Source organism: Culex quinquefasciatus, chromosome 1 (genome assembly GCF_015732765.1).
Source record: "Culex quinquefasciatus strain JHB chromosome 1, VPISU_Cqui_1.0_pri_paternal, whole genome shotgun sequence".
Classification (NCBI taxonomy): domain Eukaryota; kingdom Metazoa; phylum Arthropoda; class Insecta; order Diptera; family Culicidae; genus Culex; species Culex quinquefasciatus.
Genome location: NC_051861.1, coordinates 16,043,472 through 16,066,941, shown reverse-complemented (window position 1 = coordinate 16,066,941; position 23,470 = coordinate 16,043,472). Strand labels below are relative to the sequence as shown.

Below are 23,470 nucleotides of genomic sequence, written 5' to 3'. Positions count from 1 at the left end.
ATCCCACACGCAAAATCCAAACAACACAGATCTGTGTAAAATTTGACACAGATTTCCCAAAACCGGGAATACACAGAATCCGTGTAAAAGTCTTGTACCCAGATGTGTGTACAGCCGTTGTCTGTCAAATCTGTGAAATTTTGATTATGAAAACTGCGTAAAATTTTACACAGATCTGTGTTAAATAATACACAGAATCTGGGTAGAATTTTATCTTGGTTTTTAATATAAAACTAAATTTAATTGATAAATAGAAACAAAACAACAGTATCATTTATTATCCTCAATTTGAAGATTTATGCATAAGACATTATTTACTCTTTCTTTTGGACACGAGGTTGACACATTTTTGGACGCACCGCAGTGTCCGTTTGTTTCTGCTGTTTCCTGAACACCTCGACCGGAACCGGCTGGAATGTTTTGCCCAATTGTTTTAGACTGACATTGACATTCGTCCGGATACAAGAAGTTCCGGCTGGTTAAGCAGGCTGCCAGATAGGTTTCGCAGCAGACGAAACTGCAGATGGCAGAAAATGAACCTCGAAAAGCAGGATCATGAGTCTTCTTCATATTCCCGACACCGGGAACCGGAATGTAAATAATCTGAAAGATGAAACCAAATGAACAAAATATAATTGGGTCCTAAAATGAAGCTTAGATTGCTGATATTATTGTTTACAGCGATAAAGCTTATTTTTCTGAGTACAATGACCCTTTGTACGACCACAAAGAGTTAAAAAATGATTTTTAAATCAATTTTGAAAAATTAACCTCGCGGTCCTTCTTGACAGAAAAGCTTCTACTTGACAGCTCGTTCCAAGGGGACCATAGTTGATCCATCGAAAAAATGTTGTCTTGTCAAAAAAATTGCATTAAAATGAAAAATAGTGATCAGAAATGGTTTTTAATCGTGTTTTTTACCGTTGTACATAAAAATTGGCATAGGGCTTTAGTACCCAATTAAAATCAAAAGACCAAAAAATTACCAAGTTCTCGTAGCATCTGATTCTGCATGAACGACGCCATCTTAGTATTGTGACTTTTTTACACAGATTTTAAAGGGAAGCCTATTGAAAATCTGTGTATTTTTTACACAGATCTGTGTTAAAAAATTAAACAGATTTGACAGCAGGAACTGTTCCAAAATCTGTGTAATTTTTTTACACAGATCTGTGTTGTGTGGGTTTTGCGTGGCATCCAATTGGGTCCTAAAATGTAGCTTAGATTGCTGATATTATTGTTCACAGAGATAAAGCTTATTTTTCTGAGTACAATGACCTTTTGTACGACCACAAAGAGTTTAAAATGGATTTTTAAATCAATTTTGAAAAATTAACCTCGCGGTCCTTCTTGACAGAAAAGTTCCTACTTGACAGCTCGTTCCAAGGGGACCATAGTTGATCCACCGAAAAAATGTTGTCTAGCCAAAAAAAAATTTTGCATTAAAATGAAAAAAAGTGATCAGAAATTGTTTTTAATCGTGTTTTTTACCGTTGTACATAAAAATTGACATAGGGCTTTAGAACCCAATTGTGTAGAAAATGGCAAGGAAAACAAAAAAAATCGGTTTTGCTCATGGCGGAAAGGGGTTAACTCTAGAAAATATTGCGCGTAATCCCGAGAAAGACACGCGGCAAACCAGCCTCGAAACGACGCGCCGTACTTTCGGCAAAAGCGCGCTGTCAAATCTCATACTGCGCGTTTTGTTTTTGTTGATCTTCTTCTTCGAATTGCATGGCATTGTTGCCGGGTATGATTTTTATTGCACTTAAAGTGCAGAAAATCGCTGGCAACAATGTCTATGGCACATTCTGAAATGCCGCGCGGCGTGTATCTTTGAAAGAAACGGACAATAGCTATTTTTGAACCCAAATCTAGAAAAAAAATCGTTTCTAAACTTTTATGTTTTCAAATCCCAAAGTCTGTAATTTTTTAAAAATATCTGCAGCAACTAAAATATCTAAAAAATCTGTGCATCTGGCTTCCCTGCCGCCAACTTGACAGCGCCGCCGCTGTCATCGTGATGTTGTCATTTTTTTTCCTCGCACACTCAAAAAACTTTAATCATCCGCACTTTACTCGCTGACCAGCTCGTCAGTCAACACCAGCTCAAGTCCCGGAACGGATCGCGATTTTTTCGAACCCACTTCGGTCCAGATTTCCCGTGCGGTCCCGTCGTGTGTGTCTGTGTGTTTGTCCGTGTGTACACGTCCTCCACCCGCCGGAGTTCCGTGGGTCGATTTTTTATTGTGCAAAAAAAGGAAGAAAAAAGTAGCCTTCGTCACTTCTGTTGACCAGTTGGAGACAGCGAGGGGAGCCTGTGCTAAGCGGAGTGGCCATCGGCGGGTCGCGGGTGCGTGTGTGCCCCAGTCGCTTTCGCTGTGTGCGTGTTTGTGCAGTTTTTTTTTTCTAGTGATTTCGATTCTTTCGCGAGCCCCCTCAGCAGCACAGCGTTGAAAGAGTAAAAATCGTAAAACATCATCACGGTGATAACTTTAGGTGACGTGCCGGAAGACTTCTCTCTTTCTGCCACTGCGGGAGTTTGTGGATTTCGAGAAGGCGACCAGAAGCTGTCCTTTGGAAAGATTCGCGTGCAGAAAGTGAGTCAAATCTTGAATCATCTCTGGAAAAAAGGTTCTCTCCATGAATGGGAAGTTGGTTCTAATTGAAGTCAATCATTGTGTCCAGGGAAGGGTAGGGGAAGGAACGACCCCTTTGACCTCCTACCCTCCTGCCCCAGGCATCGTCACTTCCCACTTGCCGTACAAAACAGGTTCAAGAGGGCCCACTTTTGCACTTTGCCATCATCGTGTGAGTTGATGCTGCTGCTGCGGCCCGAGGCCAGAAACTAGATCCACGATGGCCCCCCTCCTAAAATGGGACTAGTGTGTTTAGTTGCTTTAATTTTTTCGGTCGTCGTCATCGCCGGAACGAAACATACGATGTTTGTGGTGCACTCGTATTTGGTGCTGGTAAAAGGGTAGATACTCGAATTTGTTTTTAGAAAGAGCTTCAATATATCTGGAGCAAAATTTGAAAATAAAAAAAGATTCCCCAAAAGCATATGAACATCTACAACTACAATTTTTTAATACCAGCACTGTTAAATTTGCAAAATAATCCAAAAGTTTTACTCTTTATTTTCTCGTGTTGGTCCACCTATAAAAAATTCATTTTGAAAATTTCACAATAATAATTATGAAATTTTAATTGGGTCATTCCACCTGAAGTGTGCAAGAAAAAATGCAAATTTGAAAATTACCATCTCCGATTCTGCTCAAATTTGGCAGAGCTGTTGAGACTGTCAAAACATGTAAAAATCCCGAATTTCATCCAAATCGGACCACCCCCTCCATTTTTGTACCCTCCCAAAAAATCGACTTTTTGGCTATTTTTGAGCGAAACCCCTATCTTCGAACGACGATAACTCAGGAACCACAAATCTTAGAGAGTCGGTCTTAGACTCAATTTTGAAGGAAATTGGACGTAGAATCCATTTCCGTGATCAAAATTTGGATTAAAATATGTTTTCTACCTGTATTGCGCAATTGAAAACTTTGAATGGCCGTATCTCAAAACAGCCCTATTTATTTTTTAAATTTGACCTCACCATCGTATGCCCCGTCCAATTTTACATAAGAATCACTTATCGACAGAAAGGAATATGTTTCGTTCCAGAGATATCGAATTTTAAAGTTTTGAGTATTTGAGATTACCTAAATTAGCTACACTCGCCACATATGCTAGAAGGACTCGGGCGCGCTGATCAATAACTGCTACCTGTTTATTTATTGAAATACGATTTCATCCCAATTAATCATTAGCAAATTAGGCAAAAATTGTAGGAAAATGCTGTATTAATCTTAAATTTAAAAAAATAGTATGGGGTGAATTTATGTGCTAGCCCACAGGACAGAGCAAGAACGACACGCAATACAGAGCAGAATGGAATTCCCGCTGTGCTAGCAGGAAATTGAAATTGATGTTGTAAGTAACACTTAAGAAAAAGTGTACAATACATTATCGTATCAAAAATTATGAATTAACATGAATAATACTCTCGTGAAGCATGATTAAGCAAGAGGATTTCTGGAAAGTATAAAGCTGAAAAAAGTAAGAAAATCACAAAGATTAATTAACCGTTCGAACAATTATCTTTTGTATTTGTCAATCATTTCGAAATCTTGGAAGACGATACAGCTGCTGTCCACATGTATCAGAAGTATATGGTTTCGTTTTTGAAATTAAATGTACCAGAATTGAAAAAATCATCAATTTTTCAGATGAAACTGGTTCACAATATAAAAATCAGTTTAATATGATCATGCTCAATCTTTCAAACCGTAAGGCAGATTTTGGGGTTTATTGCTGAATGACACTATTTTGATACCGCACATGGCAAAAGCTCTAGAACCCATGAGAATTATTTCATCTACTACATCCAGCTCTACATTTGTTCTTGCTTCAAATAAAAGAAATAATTTGATAAAGTGGGAAGAAATGAGGAATTAGGAAAAATATGAAAACAATAGATTTTTTTTAATTGTGTTGTAAAAACGTTGTAGCATTTGCAAATAAATATTGAAAGTTCAAATTTTACCTAATATGGTTCAATGACACTGACATCAGGAAAAACAGTGCATTCAAAATTACCCAATAAATATTCCTTAAACAAAAATAGATTGTTCAAGGTATTGATTATCTCAAAATCGTATAAAATTATAAAAATAATTCATCTTACAGAACACCAGGTAGTAATTATTGATCAGCGCGCCCGAGTCCTTCTAGCATATGTGGCGAGTGTAGCTAATTTAGGTAATCTCAAATACTCAAAACTTTAAAATTCGATATCTCTGGAACGAAACATATTCCTTTCTGTCGATAAGTGATTCTTATGTAAAATTGGACGGGGAATACGATGTTGAGGTCAAGTTTAAAAAATAAATAGGGCTGTTTTGAGATACGGCCATTCAAAGTTTTGAATTGCGCAATACAAGTAGAAAACATATTTTAATCCAAATTTTGATCACGGAAATGGATTCTACGTCCAATTTCCTTCAAAATTGAGTCTAAGACCGACTCTCTAAGATTTATGGTTCCTGAGTTATCGTGTTTGTTGTGGAATTGTGGTCAGAGACATCAGAAACATACATTTTGATCCATTTTTAGGATTGTCAGGTTAAAATTCACTAAATTATAACGAAAAGTTGGTGTTTCTAAATATACGTCGGAACTTGCAGAAAACACTACATTCGCCCCTCGTGGTTGGGTGAAAACACAAGGGCGGGAACTCAATTTGGTTTGTTTTGATTGAGGTTGTTGATTAGCCCTTTTGTTTTTTGCTTTTAAAACTACGTAGTTTTGGAATTTTGAGATGTTGGAGGGTCTTTTAGAATCAGTTTTGTTCGCTTTACATGATTCTGACGAAAACCCAGTTTGTTTACATCTGCGGGTTTCGCCCTTTTGAAAAGTGGTTACTGAATTATATAAACTTGCAGTAAAAATTAGAATTACACTTTTTAACTCTACCCGCTGCCACCTTTTCCAAAACAAGTTATTTTTCTTTTCTAAAAGAAATTGTGGAAAAGGTCGCAAGTTCCCCTTTTCAGGGCAATTCTGACTTTGAGTGCAGAATGCAGAATTGTGTTTGCCTCTGGTGGCCAGCACTGGAAATCCCTTGAAAGCTTTTTTAGTACACCCAAATGCCCATGCCATAAAGCTCCGGCGTATTCAAATGCGTAGCTTTTTGCATAACTTTCAGGCGAAATCATAAGGTTTTACGTGGTTGGTTGACAATCTAGATCCGGTGCCTATATTAAATTCCAGTTACATTTTGTATGTAATTTCAATATAAAAGTAAAAGAAAATCAGGCATCGTGACTGTAACGTTTTTTTAAAGTCTTATTAAATTGCTATAACATTTTATAAGTTTAAAGGACCTTTTCAAATAAAACTGTACATTTATTCTTGTGGACAATTTACTAGAAAATGCAACCTAAAGAAAGTCTGCATAGTTATGCGGAAAAAAAGTTTTTCGAAAAGCGCAATTTTTTTGTTATTGCCGAAAATAGAGGGAATAGAGGGATAGACTTGGGATTTCTGTTAATTATCGCTAGATAAACGTTTCCTCCAAGTTTGGTCCAGTCCGGTGAAGGTCAAGTAAAAAAATTATACTCAGTTGACATGAAATTACCCATACAAAATTTAAATGCAATCCGCAAATTGTGGAGGCAACAAATCGCTTCTAAACTTGAGGGAGTTATTCCACTGTTTTGGTGCAGACACGATTGTAATATCAGTTTTCATTAGGTTCTAAATATTTGATTTTTTATTTTATTTCAAACCAAGTCGCCACCCTGCCACACTTGGCCCACATTATTTGACTTTCGGCGCGATCCCGTCGCGGGCCCGACCACTGAGACTGAAGCTCGAACAAGTTAAAAACTGGAAGGGAAAGGAAGAGCCAGATGCATGCATGGAGAAAACAGAGAGAGAGAGCGAGTGCAACCGGTCGGGTTGTGTAATAATGGCAGTGCAGTGCACCGGCAGCAGCGTTTTTGTTGTTGTTGCATTTGATGTAATCGCTTGCATCGCCAGCAGCAGCAGCAATGGACGGAATTGATCGGGAAAAGTGTTGGCGGCTTTACCACGGCTGTTTAAAGGGAGCGAAAGAGGTGGTTTGGTGGCGGTTAAACTTTCATCTATTGAGATGACATTTTTTTTGTCAATGGTTTTATCAGTGAGTTCTGTGTGAGAAGCAAAGTCATGCGCTGCCAGTGGGGACGTGATGTCTTGATTTTTCATGTTTTTTCATTTCTTTTGTGTCGCTGTTCGTGAAGTCGATTGTGGGCAGCGGGGCCACGCGGTTGCTTCGCAGGTCGTGTTCTTTGGCCGTCAGATTTTTCGCTAGCAATGACAATATCAGTCCTTTCTTTATCATTGTTGATCAGGTGGCACGACCCCTGTTGAGTTCTTCGAAGTAGTTGTGTTACAAAATAACATGTTATCTCTTATGTTAGTTCCTTTTTATGTTTATTGTTTAAAAATTTGCTGAAATAAACATTGTTTTCCAGTTTTGGTATTAGGGTAATTCGTAACCAACTCACACAAAATCGGGAAAAGTTGCCTCGACCCCTCTTTGATTTGCGTGAAACTTTGTCCTAAGGGGTAACTTTTGTCCCTGATCACGAATCCGTTTTTTGATATCTCGTTACGGAGGGGCGGTACGACCCCTTCAATTTTTGAACATGCGAAAAAAGAGTTGTTTTTCAATCATTTGCAGCCTCAAACGGTGATGAGATGGAAATTTGGTGTCGAAGGGACTTTCATGGAAAATTAAACGCCCGATTGGATGGCGTACTGAGAATTCCGAAAAAACGTATTTTTCATAAAAACACTAAAAAAGTTAAAAAAAACTCTGCCTATTTCCGTTACTGAACTGTAAATTTTTTTGGAACATGTCATTTTAAGGGAAATTTAATGTTCTTTTCGAATCTACATTGACCCAGAAGGGTAATTTTTTCATTTATAACATAATTTTAAAATGACAAAAAAAAAAATTGTGTTTTTTTCTAACTTTGCAGGGTTATTTTTTAGAGTGTTAAAATGTTCTACAAAGTTGTAGAGCAGACAATTACAAAAATTGTAGATATATAAACATAAGGGGTTTGCTTCTAAACATCACGATTTATCGCGATTTTACGAAAAAAAGTTTTGAAAAATTTGGTCGTCGTTGATCATGACCGTTCATGATCACTAGGCTTAGTGATTTTCACGCTCCGAAATTGCAAATTTCACGGGGTTCTCAATTTCAAAACACCAAATTACACGCAAATTTCGCGGAACTTGAAAAATGGTAAAATGACTCTGGAAATCCTATGTTTTAATCACAGAAACCACTTTTAATGCTTCATCATATCTTTTTCTTCAATAATCCTAAAAAATCCTCACTAAATTTGAATGCGTCACAAAAAAAACTTCTAATTTTCAAAATAAAAAAAACCTCCTGGTTTATGGATATATATTTTGAAACAAAATGTAGGGCACGCGTATTCTCATTTACTGCGCTTTTAATATTCGACTAATAAAGCTTAAATATTTTCGCTAATTTGCTTCTGTTATATCATTTTACATTTTTTTGAATTTAATATAGAAGCAAGATTTTAACAATCTTCTTCGGTCAAAACAAGTAAAATAAATTGAATTTTCTGTGACATTTAGCCCATTAAACATATTTTTAAGGGTTTTAATTCACTTCTCAAAAACTAAATTTGACAAGTTGCAAAAATAATATAATTTTTAACATATTTTTATTCTAAATGAGAAAAGAAAACAAAAAAAAACTAATATTTTTTTTATTTTCGCGAGAATCATCCACCCAAATAAACAAATATTGTTAAAATTAAACAGGCCCAAAAAGAAAATTAGATATGTTTTTAAAATGTAATTCCAAAGGTAAAAAATACTCTTCATTTTATTTAGAATAAAACAAAGCTAAATTCTTTTAATTTCTTCCAACACAATACGTTCAAATAAAATAGCGGTAAAATTTTTAACACAGCGATGAAATTTACTTAATTTAGTTAATTAAAAAAAAAACTCAAAAATCTGAACATTTCTTCAAATGGTTCATATCAATTTGATATACATATATATTCAAGCTTTTTAATTGAAAATTAATAAAATTTAATGAAATAGTCTTTTTGGATGAAATATTTATTAAGATGTTAATGATATTAAAAAAAATGATTTAAGAAAATTGATAAATTTTACGAATTTCACGCTTGGGAGCGGCCGTAGCTGACTGGTTACGGTGTTCGCTTTGTAAGCGAATGGTTCTGGGTTCGATGCCCATCTGCTTCCAACGAGAAAGTTAAGAACACATAAATTTGAAATGATGAATATGAACGAAAAATCAAAGTTGCTCGAGGCGGGGTTCGATCCCCCGTCCTTTGGATTGGTAAGCAAAAATGCTAACCAGTAGGCCATGACGACTTGGTGAGCGTGGACTGGAATTAGTAATACTGTTACAGAGAGCGAGTTGTGGCGCTATAACCACGGCAAATAGTGTCCAGGGCATTCGTGGAAATACAATGCCCCATCCCAAAGGGTCCTTGAGTACCAAACCTTCTTAGCATGGTGCTCCCAACGAATACAACCAAATCTCGGAGCGTATGGTGGTGTGTCCCCACGCTTCTTCCTCCCCTGTCGATTCAGAATTGTGTTGTTGTTCGAACACTCAGTGCTCAAACTCAACCCAATTACGAGTCATCTCTGCGATACGGCTTTACGCAGTAGGCCTGGCCGCTTTAACGCTTGTGATGGTTCAATGCATTCCGGTGCAATGGCGCCCTACAAATGTAAATAAATGACAAGAAGAGTGCTAGGCGTCATCTAACCTAAAGCATTCTCCAGGATCCCTTCGAAAGATTGGCTGCGCTAGGGTCTGATTAGATTAGATTAGAAATTTTACGAATTTCACGCCGTCCACGAAATCGTCAAAGATCACTAACCCTATATTCGCAATTCGCAATTCGCAATTTTCAGTGTAAGAACAGGCCTTGACCGATCTTATGCACTAGGTTCCCGACGAACACGCACTGCCCTTACACCTACATCTCACCCTTGGTCTGAGTCAGTACGAGCAGCACGCTAGAACACGCTTTGAGTGTTCGTGCCAGGCATGCACACCTTCTTTTCCGGTTACGCATTTTAACTCGGCCGGGGGTGGTACATTACGTAGGGTTTGATGTAAGTATAAGCGCCTAACCATTTATAGTGTGCCTATCAATTTTCATTAAAGCAAAAACTGTTTTATTTTAGTTTGAATTCAAAAACTAATTGTTATTTTACTGTGTATTGTTTTCTCCTGAAATCTTTCCTGGTGTTGAGTCGTGTTTATCTGTTGCTATTTCTTTTGTCGCGGTGTTTTGTTACAATTTTGGTCCTAAGCATGTTATAAAAGTTTACCAAAAGTACAATAGTAATATTTGTGTTAATACTTTAACCATTCCATAAATTGAGTAAGGGCTCAAACCTCACTTGTTTGAAAAAAAAAGGTGAAGATTGAAAACAATAGACAGTAAAAGAGAATTTATTTTATAAAAATCAAGTATCAATAGTAAGAGAATGATGAGCGTATTTTGAAGAATAAAAATGAGAAGCTAGATGTATTAGATGTAAAATTAGACAATAGTTAATAAATAGAGATACAAAACAAGCTAAGATTATAGTAATGATAATGTATAGGACAGATAAAGAATTATTCAAATAAATAAATTCGCAATAAAATCAAAAAAGATTAGGCGAATCATAAATAGACTTGGTATTACTAGTACATTAAGGAAAAGTATATTTTTAAGGAAAAAAAAATCAAAACAAAGTTTGTTACAGCAGTATCAATTGATAGAAAAGAGTGGAAAAGCTTTGAGAGATAAGAGAATCAAAAGTTAGTAAAATTAAAATCAAATGTTGGATATTAAATAGAAGAATCAGTGAAAAATTGGGAATCAGAAGAGCAAAATAAAAATAGGAGATAGGTGGTAGCTGAGAATGAAGAGAAGAGAAACCCCGTTGTGCGATGTTTCAGGTACATCCACAGCAGTTGACTCAACATACTGCGAATCAAAACAATACCGTCTACAATCACAAATTACCTCCCCTTTCCCACATTGTCGCGCCCCTTTCTTTTAGCCGTCTCGACTCTGACCCGCGGTGGTCAAAGGTTTACAATCCGTTTCCACAGGCCACCAGCTAGGTCATCATGAAAACCAAGCCAACGTGGAGGTAAGACAATAGGACACTCGCAAGGAACCAGAGCTATACTGTTCTGATCAAGATAATTCGGATGATCTAACAGAACTACGGATGTAGTTAGTTACGCTCCTTCCAGGATGTTCCTTACGTGGACGTCAACCGAAGAGCACGCAACACGGTCAGTGCCATTGCATGCTCTTAGGTATCAATCCTTGGCCTGCACTAACCCTATATTAGTAATTAAACCAGGGTATTCACTCGCTTAATTCTATAGTAGTTCATAAGATTATTTTTATTCTTTTTTGATTTTGATAAAAAGAAGAAAAATCGTTACATTTTCACACAAACATAAAATTTCACGAGATTTTACGGAAAAAGCCAAATTTCGCGGATTTCACGCTGTCCGTGAAATCGTGAAATATCACTAACCCCAATGATCACCCCCGACAGACACGGACAACGAAACAAAGAGAAATGCAAAAAGTAACTTTTTCGTAAAATCGCGATAACTCGTGACTCGTGAATTTTTTTCATTGTCTGCTCTTCTTTGTAGAACATTGTTACACTCCAAAAAATAACCCTGCAAAGTAAGAAAAAACATGAAATATTATAATGAAAAATTTTGTTCTAAATGAAAAAAAAAAATACCCTTCTGGGTAAAAAGTACATTAAATTTCCCTTAAAATGACATGTTCTAAAAAAATTTACAATTGAGTAATGGAAAATGGCAGAGTTTTTAAAACTTTTTTAATGTTTTTTTCGATGAAAAATACGTTTTTTTTTATTCTGAGTACGCCATCAAATCGGGCGTCTAATTTTACATAAAAGTCCCTTTGACACCAAATTTCTATCTCATCACCGTTGCAGGCTGCAAATTATTGAAAAAATCTCTTTTTTAGCATGTTCAAAAATGCAAGGGGTCGTACCGCCCGTCCGTCACGAGATATCAAAAACGGACCTCGGATTCGTGATCAGGGACTAAAGTTACCCCTAGGACAAAGTTTCACGCAAATCGAAAAGGGGTCGGGGCAACTGCTGTGTGTGTTGCTAAAAAGCAAAAACGGTACATTTACCTAAATGCAGCAGCAATACCAGCCAGCGCATTAGCATGCATCAAAAAATAATGCAAGGTTTGCTCTCAACTGAAAACTAATCAAAAACTGACTTTAACGAGTTTAAAATTTTCTGTATGTTCCTTCTTCCTTCCAGGTGACAAAAAAGATCGTGTTCCTGCCCCAGGTGCAATGTCTCCCAACTAGACCCTGCTCCGAGAGGACCACCCACACCCCCGCTTTCGGCAGTTTTGAGCGTGCAAAGTGCTCCAAAAATTGTACAAGGAGAAAAAAAACGGTGTAATTCTAGTCGGAAATTACCGTGTTTTTCTGTTGAAAACGAAAAACGATGAGTGCCAGCAGCACCAGTGCCACCGGAGCAGGAGGAGGAACCGGTGGCCCCTCCGCGACCGTCAGTGTCGTCTCGACGCCGATCAACGCCGGAGCGCGGCCCGACTCGGCCCCGGCGCTCGGCTCGTCACAGGCGTCGACCCCGCCGAATCCGGGCAGCTCCGCCGGGTCGGCCTCCGGGGGAAAGTTTCTTGGTGAGTTGCTGGTTCACTTTTCTCATGTTTGATTGTAAAGTTGAGGTTTACTTAGAGTCGTTACACCTGCTAGTTGTTACGGTAGCTCCCAAACTGTAGTCTCGGTGTTTAGTTTGGCTTGTTAAATTGAAGGCTAGCAAATTTGAGGGATCGCGTCTTATCTCGAGCAAGATTTTTTCGGTTGTAAATAGTACAAATTTGTCACGGTCCGTTTTAAGCTAGCCACATCCTGTAAGATTGATTACGTCTCCGGCCGGCCCTTAAGGGATGACCCGTCCCACAAGCTTGCGTGACAAGTGATTGTTTAGAGACTTGGAAAAATGAAACACACCACCTACAAAAGAAAAACGCACAAAACTCTACAGCTACACAGATCTCTAGAAAAGCTCATGCTGGCACTCGTTCGTTCGTGTCAGGTGATTTAATTTTATCACATCATCGTCGTCGTCGGCCGTCGTGTCGGGAGTCTTGTGCAATAATTTGCCTCCGGGCCGATTATTCAGCTGTTTCATCCAGGGAAGTAGAAACGAAGTCGGGCAGGATCTTTGGCGCCAACTATAGCTTGGTTGAATTTCGTTGTGGGGATTAATGGGTGGTTGGCCACGGTCATCCATTGGTTCGGGGTTGAAGGGCTCTCGGCCCCAGTCAAGGTTGTAGCTGTAGCTATTAACAATAAAAAAAATCAATTCAATAATCTTGAAAATAACATTAACAATTGGAAAATATTCTCAGCCATTCCACGTCAAACAGGAAGTCTCCAAATCAAAACTGCTCCGATTTGGCTCAAATTTGGAGTGGGGGAATTGAAATTGAAAGACGCAACTTTTGGTACCCTAACATGTATAGGTCATCGCTGAAATTTTCAAGTTATCGCAGTTTTAGTGAAAAAAGTTGATTTTTACCCGTTTTCGTCATTTTTCAGTTTTTGCGCGTGGCGCGTCGGAAAACCCAGTTTTTATGTTCAAAAAATCATATCTCCGAAACGTGTTAATGGATATTCGCAATTTTTTGATATGTTATGTAAAATATTACAAGGAATCAGGGAAAAATATTTTCAGACATAGGCTCTTTGGTCCCGAGACCTTGAAATCGGCAAATGAAATTTTCATATGACCTTTTCAAATATTCAGCTAGTTTTTTTGGACCTCAACATATTTTTCCTTAAAACCCCAACTTATAACCTTTCTTTCGAATTGTGGCGCTCCAAAATTGGTTCAGCCGTTCCGGAGATATGATTTTTTGAAAAATGTGGTTTTTGCGAAAATCAACGAAAAACGCAATTTTTTGGATCACCCTATTTCGGATAGGACCACCCTAATCGCCAAACAAAAAAATACGGGTCTAATTATTTGGGCCAAAGAACTCCCACTCCAAATTTGAGCCAAATCGGAACACTTTTGATTTGGAGACTTCCTGTTTGACGTGGAATGGCTGTATATTGAAATCCTATCAATGTCAACCCGGTTTACGGTACTTATTTTGGCCCAAGGAATTGAATCAAGGGGTATTCCTATTGTCGATGTTTTAATGTCATCCTATTCTAAAATTGCTTCTCAAGATACAGATTTTTGAAACATTATTGTATTATCTTGATCACCCCTTAAATTTGTATGGAAACTTACATGGAATTATGGAATTCTTATAAATGTAAAATTACAAAGTTTTTTTTTTAAATTTTAGTTTAACAGTTTGTTAAATACATTCGCGATGTGGCCATCCATTCAAGCGTTCCTGTGAGTCCAGTTCCTGCCAGGACGGCATCGGGGATGTATTTGATGGCTGATCCTTGCCGACAACAGCGTCAATCAAGAATTACTAAAGAAGGTTTGGGTGGTGATCTTCGTCCTGCCACTCTAAAGTCGTGCTTGCTGTATATCGTGCGGTACCAGTACTGTCGAAAGTTCTGCTGATCAAGACCGATTCAAGACAAGAACTCAAGTAAAGTGAAGATTCAAGTGTAACACGGGATATGTCTTGCGAGTCTTCACCCGAGACGCTTGGAGTTGTTTTTGAAGATTTCGTGTTTTTGGTAAGAGCTTTCCATTATTATTTTCAAATAACTCTTTCATCTATTCTAACATTCATACATTTCAATGAAGACAACTACGCCACTTTACTATATACGCGGTAGGGTGTTCCCTTGGTCGTTCGCTGTGAGTTGTGGATTGCCTGCTTCTCTAATGAAGGTTCGACTGAGGGGGCATGCTTATTAATTTCTCGTCGCTCCATACCCTCAGTGACGTGATGGGAGCAAGGGCGTCTATGCGAAGTGTCCCTACACCCGCTACAAATTTCTGGCGCCTTGGGGAGGGTAGATGGATACCATTTTGATCTATGCGCCGGTATTTGTAGCACTAAAATTCGTGCAAAAAAACTTATGCACGTGGGTGTACAGATTACGGAGTAAAAGATGATCGAATTGTTCACCTAGCGCTCACATGTGTTCCAGGACCAAGTTGCCTGCGGGTATGGGGATCATACATACATACATACATTTAGTTTAACAGTTTGTTAAATCTATGTGTTTTATTTGAATTCGTATTAAGCCGATGCAAATATATTTTAAAGATTTAGTTCCATTACTCAGGTAATGACAAAAATTTAAAAAAAAAAATGAAAAATAATTTGCAGCAGCCTTCACATTTTGAACCAAACAAACAAGATTACTGTTAAACTAGTTTCTAAATCATGAGAAATATGTATGATTTTAAAACACTTTTTCACTAAAATGTAAAAAAAACATCAAATGTAATTCAAATTTTTATATTTTTTGTCCTAAACTACCATTTTCATCTCTTTTTTTTGCTGTTTCCAGAAAATTACTATGAACATTGTAAAATTACCCCCAGGGATGCCAGATGGTTTTTTTTTAAAATGTCTGTAAACAAGTCTGTGCATGTCTGTGCACTTGTCTAAAATTTAAATATATCAATTTGCAGTCATTGAAATCCATCAGAAATTGCGTTTTTAGGCATTTGAGAACTAACTTAATAAGTTTCGGTTAAAAATTTTGCAAAATATTAATTTAATTAAGTTTTTCAAAAGTCTGTGTACCTCCAAAAATGTCTGACACAAGCTCAAATGTCTGTGAAACACAGACAAATCTGTGCATCTGGCATCCTTGCCCCCCACTAGAGGGCGCTGAAACCCGGAGTGATGTTTTCATTATAACACACAGCGAGTAAATTGGTTTGAAATTTGAAATTGTTTTATTTCATCATAAAAACGAAATTTATAGCAAATTATACCATTTTCAGGTAAGACATAAAACGCTTAATTGATATACAGCCATGCCCCGGTTTTGCACGCCTCGGTTTTGCACTGCCCCGGTTTTGATTCGTACAGCTGCCTCGGTTAAGCACGGCCCAGTGCTCAACTGAAGCACAGAGCTTATGGTATTTTGGCTATATGGGAGACATTGGCTTTAAACGTATGAAAAATCATGTAAACAAAAAATATTATAGTGTTTTGGAATCGGGATGATGTCAGCTATCCATTAAAATTATAATTTCATGAAAATCTTCACAAAGATACGTATTTTTCCTGTATTTTGAAAATGCAATGTTTCTCGAAAGAATACAGAAAATTATTGTTATTGCAATATGGGTATCAAATGATTGGAATTTTTCATACATTTCGAATGTAAAACCATTTTTTTCAAAACACTCAAAATTTCAGTTTTTACAATATGGGTATCACACGATCGGGATTTTTTCATACATTTCGAATGTAATAACAACATATTTTGAATACACTTAAAATTTTCACAAAACTACGTATTTTCGAAAAAAATACTCAAAGTTTCAGTTTTTACAATATGGGTATCAAACGATCAGGATTTTTTCATAAATTTCGAATGTAACAACAACATTTTTAGGAAATACTCAAAAATTTCACTAAACTACGAATTTTCGAGAAAATACTCAAAATTTCTGTTTTTACAAGATGGGTATCAAACGATCAGGATTTTTTCATACATTTCGAATGTGATAGCAACATTTTTCGGAAATACTATTTTTTTACAAAACTACGTATTTTCGAAAAATGCTCAAAATTTCAGTTTTTACAATATGGGTATCAAACGATCGGGAATTTTTCATGCATTTCGAATGTAATAACAACATTTTTTGAAAATACTCCAAATTTTCACTAAACTACTTGCAAATGCATGAAAAAATGCATGTAAAAACTGAAATTCAGAATTTTTTTTCAAAAATACGTAGTTTTGTGAAAATTTTGAGTGTTTTCAAACAATGTTTTTATTACATTCGAAATTTATGAAGAAATTCCGATCGTTTGACGACCATATTGTAAAAACGGAAATTTTGAGTATTTTTTTTTCGAAAATACGTAGTTTTGTGAAAATTTTAAGTATTTTCAAAAAAAAAGTTATTACATTCGAAATGTATGCAAAATTCTGATCATTTGATACCCATATAGGAAGAACAATATATTTTTGGTTTCTTTAGAGAAAAAAAGTGCATTTTAAAACTACAGAAAAAATACGTATTTGTGTGAAAATTTTCATGAAATTATAATTTTAATGGATAGCTGACATCATCCCGATTCCAATACACTACAATAATTTTATGTTTGCATGATTTTTCATACGATTATAGCCAATGTCTCCCATATAGCCAGAATCCCATAAGCTCTGTGCCTCGGTTATTCACGCCTCGGTTTTGCATCCTCCATATGCGGTGCTAAACCGAGGCATGTCTGTAAACGAAAATATTTTTGTGATGGCCGATTTAACCTGTTCATTATCTGATTCAAAATAAGGGAATGTTTTAATCAACTAAAACCTAACTAATCAATTGAGAATGTAGATTATCTAAGTGGACAAATATTTTCTTAAGTCACTTCTACCGTAACAGCAAAGCTCTGCTTGGAAAATGATAATTGGAATGATTTTCAAAATTAGCAATCTAACCTCATTCTCGCATTTTCACTCCGGATCTCAGAATTTGCAATGAAAAATGTAACTTAGCAAAATAAAATCAAAATGTCAGTCGATAGAACTTTTTATTTCTTCCCTCCTGTTAACTTCATTTTATTCCAAAAGATCAATAATTATAATAATTAATATTTTCTTTGAAAAACCTTATAGAGCAATTCCAGCTCAAATCAGGAATTTTTCTGATACTTTTGTACCCGACCCTCTCCGATTTCAATGAAACTTTGTGGACATGTTATCCTAGGCCTATATAAGCCATTTTTGTGCATATGGAGCAAATAGTACTCGAGTATAACATTTGAGAAGGGCGTAAGGTATTTAAATATTTTTGTATTCTGTAATTTAAAAATTACGTCGTATCAAAAAGTGGTCAAAGACAAACTTGTAGGAAATTGGACGGGCTTTCTGAAAAAAATACACTGAAACAAAAATAAACGCCACTTTTATGTCATTTTTCAATTTTTAAGTTTAAAAGTTGAATTTGAAGGTGATGTTACGATTTTTTTTTCGTTCAACATTTTTGAGGAAATACCCTAAGATGTTACCAAAAGACTGACGAAAAATGCAGGATGGTATGTGTTTGGGCACACTGCCCAAGGAAAAGTAGATGTTGTGTTTTGTTTGCACCTTTATTTCTTGGCCCGTTAAAACGGCAGACAAATTTTGATGGCCCTTCTGGCAACCCTGTAAGCAGAGAAAAAACAGAATAAACCGAACCTTTGTTGAGACAAGTCGCGCGGTGTTTTTCTCCCGTCAGAACCCCTCCATTTTCTCGCGAATTTCAAAAAGTGTTAAACTGAGCTATCGTCGAACATTTTTTGGTCCGTTCTCCCGGATATTATTCGGAGAATTTGGAGCTGGTTCCCGGTTCGTGAGTGATTAGCCCGGTGCTAAGTTCGGCTGCGGCCAAAGTGAAGTCGATTCTTGTGTCCGTGGCACAAGTTCCGGGAAGTCGCCATCTTGGGCGAAGTGGACTCTTGGGTTGGTGCTACGCCACCAAGAAAGTGTGTGCCCGTGGCACGGAAAATTTAGAACCAGTTGAGAACGCTCGACTGGACGGAAGTTTGGGATCGGCGCTACGCCACCAAAATTGTGTGTGTGTGTGCCCGTGGCACAAATGGAAAAAGTGGTCGCCATTTTGGCGTGGAAAACTGACGCCGGTTGCGATCGGCTGCAGTAGTGTGTGTGCGTGTGTGCCCGTGGCACGTCGAAAGGACGCCATCTTGGCAAGTGCTAACAAAGTCCGTCTCTGCGCGAGACCAGTGAGTGCGAGAAAACAAAAAGTGGCCATTGAAGCGGCAAAAAGTGTGCACGGATGAGCGACCAGCAGACGCCCACGGGAGTGTCGTCCGGAATTACGAGGAGGAATATTCTCGACGCTCTGACGGGATCCAAAGGAAGCGTGGTGAAAACCGTCGCACAGCAGAAAGTCGAACAAGAAGCCCAGCAGAAGAAGCGCAGGATGGAGAAGAACCTGGAAGCGTTGGAGGATCGGCGGGACATGCTCGTCGAGAAGTTGGAGCGGATGAAAGGTTCGCTGGAGGATGTGACAGTGAGTGTCCACCTGCTCAAGCTCTACGAGGAGACGCTGCGGCGTAGCGCGGACGATTACGACAAAAACTACTCCGACATCATCGTCCTGCTGCCAAAGGAAAGAAGAGCCGAGCAGCGTGGGAAGTACGCGGCGTTTGAAAAGCTGCACAGTACCGTGTACGAGAAGTTGCAAGCGAAGATCGCCGAGTCGGAGCTCACCACGAAGCTGTTGGAACTGCCGAAGGCACCGGCCGCCGCAGTTGCCCCTCCGCAACCTGTCTACATCCAAGCCCCAGCGCCGGTCCCGCACCTGCAAGCTCCATTCCCTACCTTTAACGGCAAACCGGAGGGCTGGTACAGTTTCAAGAACCTGTTCCAGAGCATTATGTCTCGTTACACGAACGACCCCCCAGCCATGAAGATTCTGTACCTCCGAAATGCGCTCGTCGACGACGCCAAGGACAAGATCGACCAGGACGTCGTAAATAATAACGATTACGACGCGGCCTGGAGGATTTTGGAGGACGAATACGAGGACAAACGCCTCATTCTGGACACGCACATCGACGCCATTCTGGATTGCCCAAAAGTCGCCAAGGAGAGCCGCGGCAAGTCCATCTCAAGCTGGTCGAGGTGTGTGCGAAGCACAGTGAAGCTTTGGCTGGTCACGGGTATCCAGTTGAAGGGCTAGCCGAGCTAGTGATGGTGAACGTGATCTACAAGAAGCTCGACAAGGAGACGCAAGAGCAGTGGGAGCTGAAGATCGGCAGCGGAGCGTTGCCGGAATTCGAGGAGTTCATGGAGTTCCTGCGGGAACGTGGGCGTGTTCTGCAGCGCACAAATCGCTCCCAGCAGCAACCGGCGCAGCAGTCAACAGTGGCCCCAAGCAAGCAACGCCAAGCGTTCGGACAGAAGGCCCAGCCCCAGCTCAAGTCGTTCGTGCAGGCCACAACGGAAGTGTGTGGCCACTGCAAAGAGGATCACCCGATCTACCGGTGCTCGACGTTCAGAGACCTGAGCGTACCGGAGCGCAAGTCCGTTGCCACCAAGGCAAACTTGTGTTACAACTGCTTGAAGGCGAGACACCGGGTGAGTGATTGCGAGTCCAAGACTCTGTGCAAGGTGCAAGGCTGCGGCCGCAAGCACCACAGTCTCCTGCACGACAGTGGTACACGAAGCAACCAAGGTCAAGTTAAGAAGGAAGAATCGAGCCAGTGCTTGCCAGTGGCACCCTCGGTTCCAGCGGGCGGTCCAGCAACCGCTCCAGCGCAGCAGAGCAGCGCGGTGTCCCTCTGTGCAAACGTCGGCGGTGCGAAGCACCAAGTGCTGCTGTCGACGGCGGAAGTGATGGTGATCGGCCAAGCCGATTCCACTGTCAAGTGTCGTGCGCTGTTGGACTCGGGGTCTGACAGCAACATTATCACCGAGAAGTTGGCGAACAAGCTTAAGCTGAAGATGGATCGCGTGGACCTACCGGTGAGCGGTTTGAACGACATCCAGACCCGAGTGAAGTACTTGCTGTCCACGAAGATCGAGTCCTGCGTCAACGCCTTCGCCTCACCCGTGTTGGATTTCCTGGTCGTACCACGCATCACGTCGAACTTACCCGTGGTTGAGATCGACGTCGCAGCCTGGCCCCTGCCGCCAGGACTGCAACTAGCTGACCCAAAGTTCCACACCCCTGGAGAGATTGACCTTATCATCGGCAACGAAATCTTCTTTGATTTGGTCAAGAGCGGTCGCGTCAAGATCGGCCGCAACGCGCCAACATTGGCCGAGACGGAACTCGGATGGGTCCTAGGAGGAGCGGTACCGACCAGAAAGGCCAAACCATGCCCGCGTGTGTGCCAACTGAACCACTTCGAGGAGGAGCTGAACAAGACGATGGTGAAGTTTTGGGAGATCGAGTGCGTCCACCCAGAGACCGACCTGACCGTAGCTGAGGTTGCCGTCGAGGAACACTTCCAGCGCACCCACTCCCGAGATGCCGAAGGCCGGTTCGTCGTCCGGCTTCCTTTCAACAACCAGAAGAGTCAACTGGGCGACTCGTACAACAACGCGCGGAAGCGCTTGGACAAGTTGATGATCTCGTTGGCCAGGAACCCAGCCAAGCGTGTCGAGTATTCCGCGTTCTTAACCGAATATCTCACACTGGGCCACATGAAGGAAGTGCAACACGTGAACGACGGAGGTTACTACATCCCACACCACGCGGTGTACAAGGCCTCAAGTTCGACCACCAAGACAAGAGTCGTTTTCGACGCTTCGGCGAAGATCACGTCTGGTCTGTCGCTGAACGATACTCTGGATGTTGGGCCAACAGTGCAAAACGACCTTCTGTCGATCATCCTGAAGTTCTGCACCCACCCGGTCGTGCTGACTGCCGACATCCCAAAATGTACCGGCAGGTCAAGCTGCACCAAGACGACTGCAAGTATCAACGGATTTTGTGGTTGGATGACGACAGACAGCTGAAGGTCTACGAGTTGCAGACGGTGACCTACGGCCTCGCCAGCTCACCTCACCACGCAACAAGGGCATTGGTTCAACTGGCCACGGATGAAGGCAAGGATCTACCGCTCGCGGCGCGGGTGGTCAAGCGGGACAGCTACGTCGATGACTTCCTGACCGGTGGTTCGTCCGTCGCCGAAGTTGTCCAAATCTACAAAGAACTGACGGAGCTGCTGCGCCGAGGAGGGTTCGGCGTCCACAAGTTCTGCTCGAACAGCACCGAGGTGCTACGAGCGATTCCAGCTGAGCTGCACGAGAAACAGGTTGATTTCGGGGAGTCCGATGTCAACAACACAATTAAAACTCTCGGACTCATTTGGAACCCGCTCGAGGACTACTTTGTCTTTCGAGTGCCCCGACCCATCAACGAGGAATGGACAAAACGAATCGTGCTGTCGGAGATCTCCAGCCTGTTCGACCCCTGCGGCTTCCTAGGGCCGATAATCACGCTGTGCAAACTGGTAATGCAAGACGTCTGGGTTCGTGCGCTAACTTGGGACCAACCACTTCCAGTCGAGCTTTCACTGCGGTGGAGGCTGATTCGAGTGCAGCTGCCAGCTATCAGCAAGATGCGGAAGAAGCGATGCCTGATCGCCCCGGATGCGGTGAACGTGCAACTCCACGGCTTTTCGGACGCCTCGAAGCGAGCATACGGTGGTGTGCTGTACATCCGGAGCGTCAACAAGTGCGGCGAGATCAGCGTGTGCCGAGCTGCCAGCAAATCACGAGTGGCTCCACTCAAGGAGCAAACAATCCCCGGCTGGAAGCGTGCGGCGCAAAACTGTTGGCGGAGTTGACTCAAAAGGTCATGGCCGCCCTGGAAGTTCCATTCGACGACGTGGTGCTTCACTGCGACTCCAAGATCGTTCTGTGCTGGCTCAAGAAACCTCCATCGGCACTGAAGCAGTTTGTGTCGAACCGTGTAGCCGCAATACAGAAGTTGACTCGAGAGTTCACGTGGCGTTTCATCCGATCGGAACACAACCCAGCCGATGTGCTCTCCCGGGGAGCGCTGCCGGAAGACCTGCTGGAGCACGAGCTTTGGGAGGACGGCGCACCTGAGTTGTGGGAACACCAGCTACCAGAGGACCTGTCCGAGCCGTTCGACGAGTCCCAACTACCAGAACTCAAGCCGGCGATCGTCCTGACGGTCGTCAACCCGAAACCAGTGATCGACTTTACGAGATGCAGCAACTACCGACGACTGCAGCGGTCGTGGGTGTACGTCGAGCGCTACATCAACCTGGCGGTGCACAAGCGGCGCGAAACATCTGGCATCTCGGCGGACGAGGTGGCCCGAGCAGAAAACCATCCTTGCGGTGGTCCAAAAGCAAGCATTCGGTGACCTGTTGAAGCTGCTGCGGTCGAACTCCAACAAGCAACACTCGTGGTCCAATCTGGCGCCGTTCCTTGGAGAGGACGGTCTCATCCGAGTCGGTGGCCGTTTGAAGTATTCAGCGATACCCTACGACGGCAAGCATCAGGTGCTCCTACCTGACGGCCACCACGTCACGAAGATCTTGGTTCGCAAGATGCACGAAGAGAACTTCCACGTTGGCCAAAACGGACTGTTGGCCATCGTTCGCGAACGCTACTGGCCCTTGCGAGCAGGTCTGCTGATCAAACAAGTCGTTACGAAGTGCCAAATCTGTCGCAGACAGAACCCAAAGCCTGGTAGTCAGCTTATGGGCAACCTACCAGGATACCGGATCAACCCCGCGCCACCTTTCTCCAAGGTGGGCATCGACTACGCTGGTCCGTTCATGCTGAAGACCGGAGGACGAGGATCAAGGCTGCAGAAGGCGTACGTGGTCGTCTTCGTATGCATGGTGGTGAAGGCCATCCATTTCGAGCTCGTGACCAACCTCTCAACCGACAACTTCATCGCCGCGCTGCAGCGATTCGCTAGCCGACGTGGGCTCCCCAGCGACATCCATTCGGACAACGCCACTTGCTTCGCCGGTGGCAACAACGAGCTTGCAGCCCTTCGAGAACTGTTCAACAGTCAACTGCACAAGAACAAGCTGGAGGAATTTTGCAGTCTCAAGGGCATCCGGTGGCACTTCATTCCACCGAGAAGCCCCCACTTCGGAGGGATTTGGGAGGCAGGAGTGAAG

At 41.3% G+C, this 23,470-nt stretch overlaps 1 protein-coding gene across 3 annotated transcripts in view; it reads left to right on the top strand.

Annotated features, from left to right (window-relative positions):
* The first annotated feature begins 2,061 nt into the window (after positions 1 to 2,061).
* Positions 2,062 to 23,470, top strand: part of LOC6052791 (oxysterol-binding protein-related protein 8) — a 71,476-nt gene continuing 50,067 nt past the window's right edge. Inside the window, exons 1-2 of one of the 3 annotated variants that reach the window (XM_038249530.1) lie at positions 2,062 to 2,600; positions 11,965 to 12,352. In XM_038249530.1, the coding sequence (XP_038105458.1) occupies positions 12,157 to 12,352 (196 nt within the window). In that variant the 5' untranslated portion in view covers positions 2,062 to 2,600; positions 11,965 to 12,156. The remainder of the gene's footprint in view (positions 2,601 to 11,964; positions 12,353 to 23,470) is intronic. The other 2 variants (XM_038249533.1, XM_038249538.1) reach the window with 2 other exon arrangements.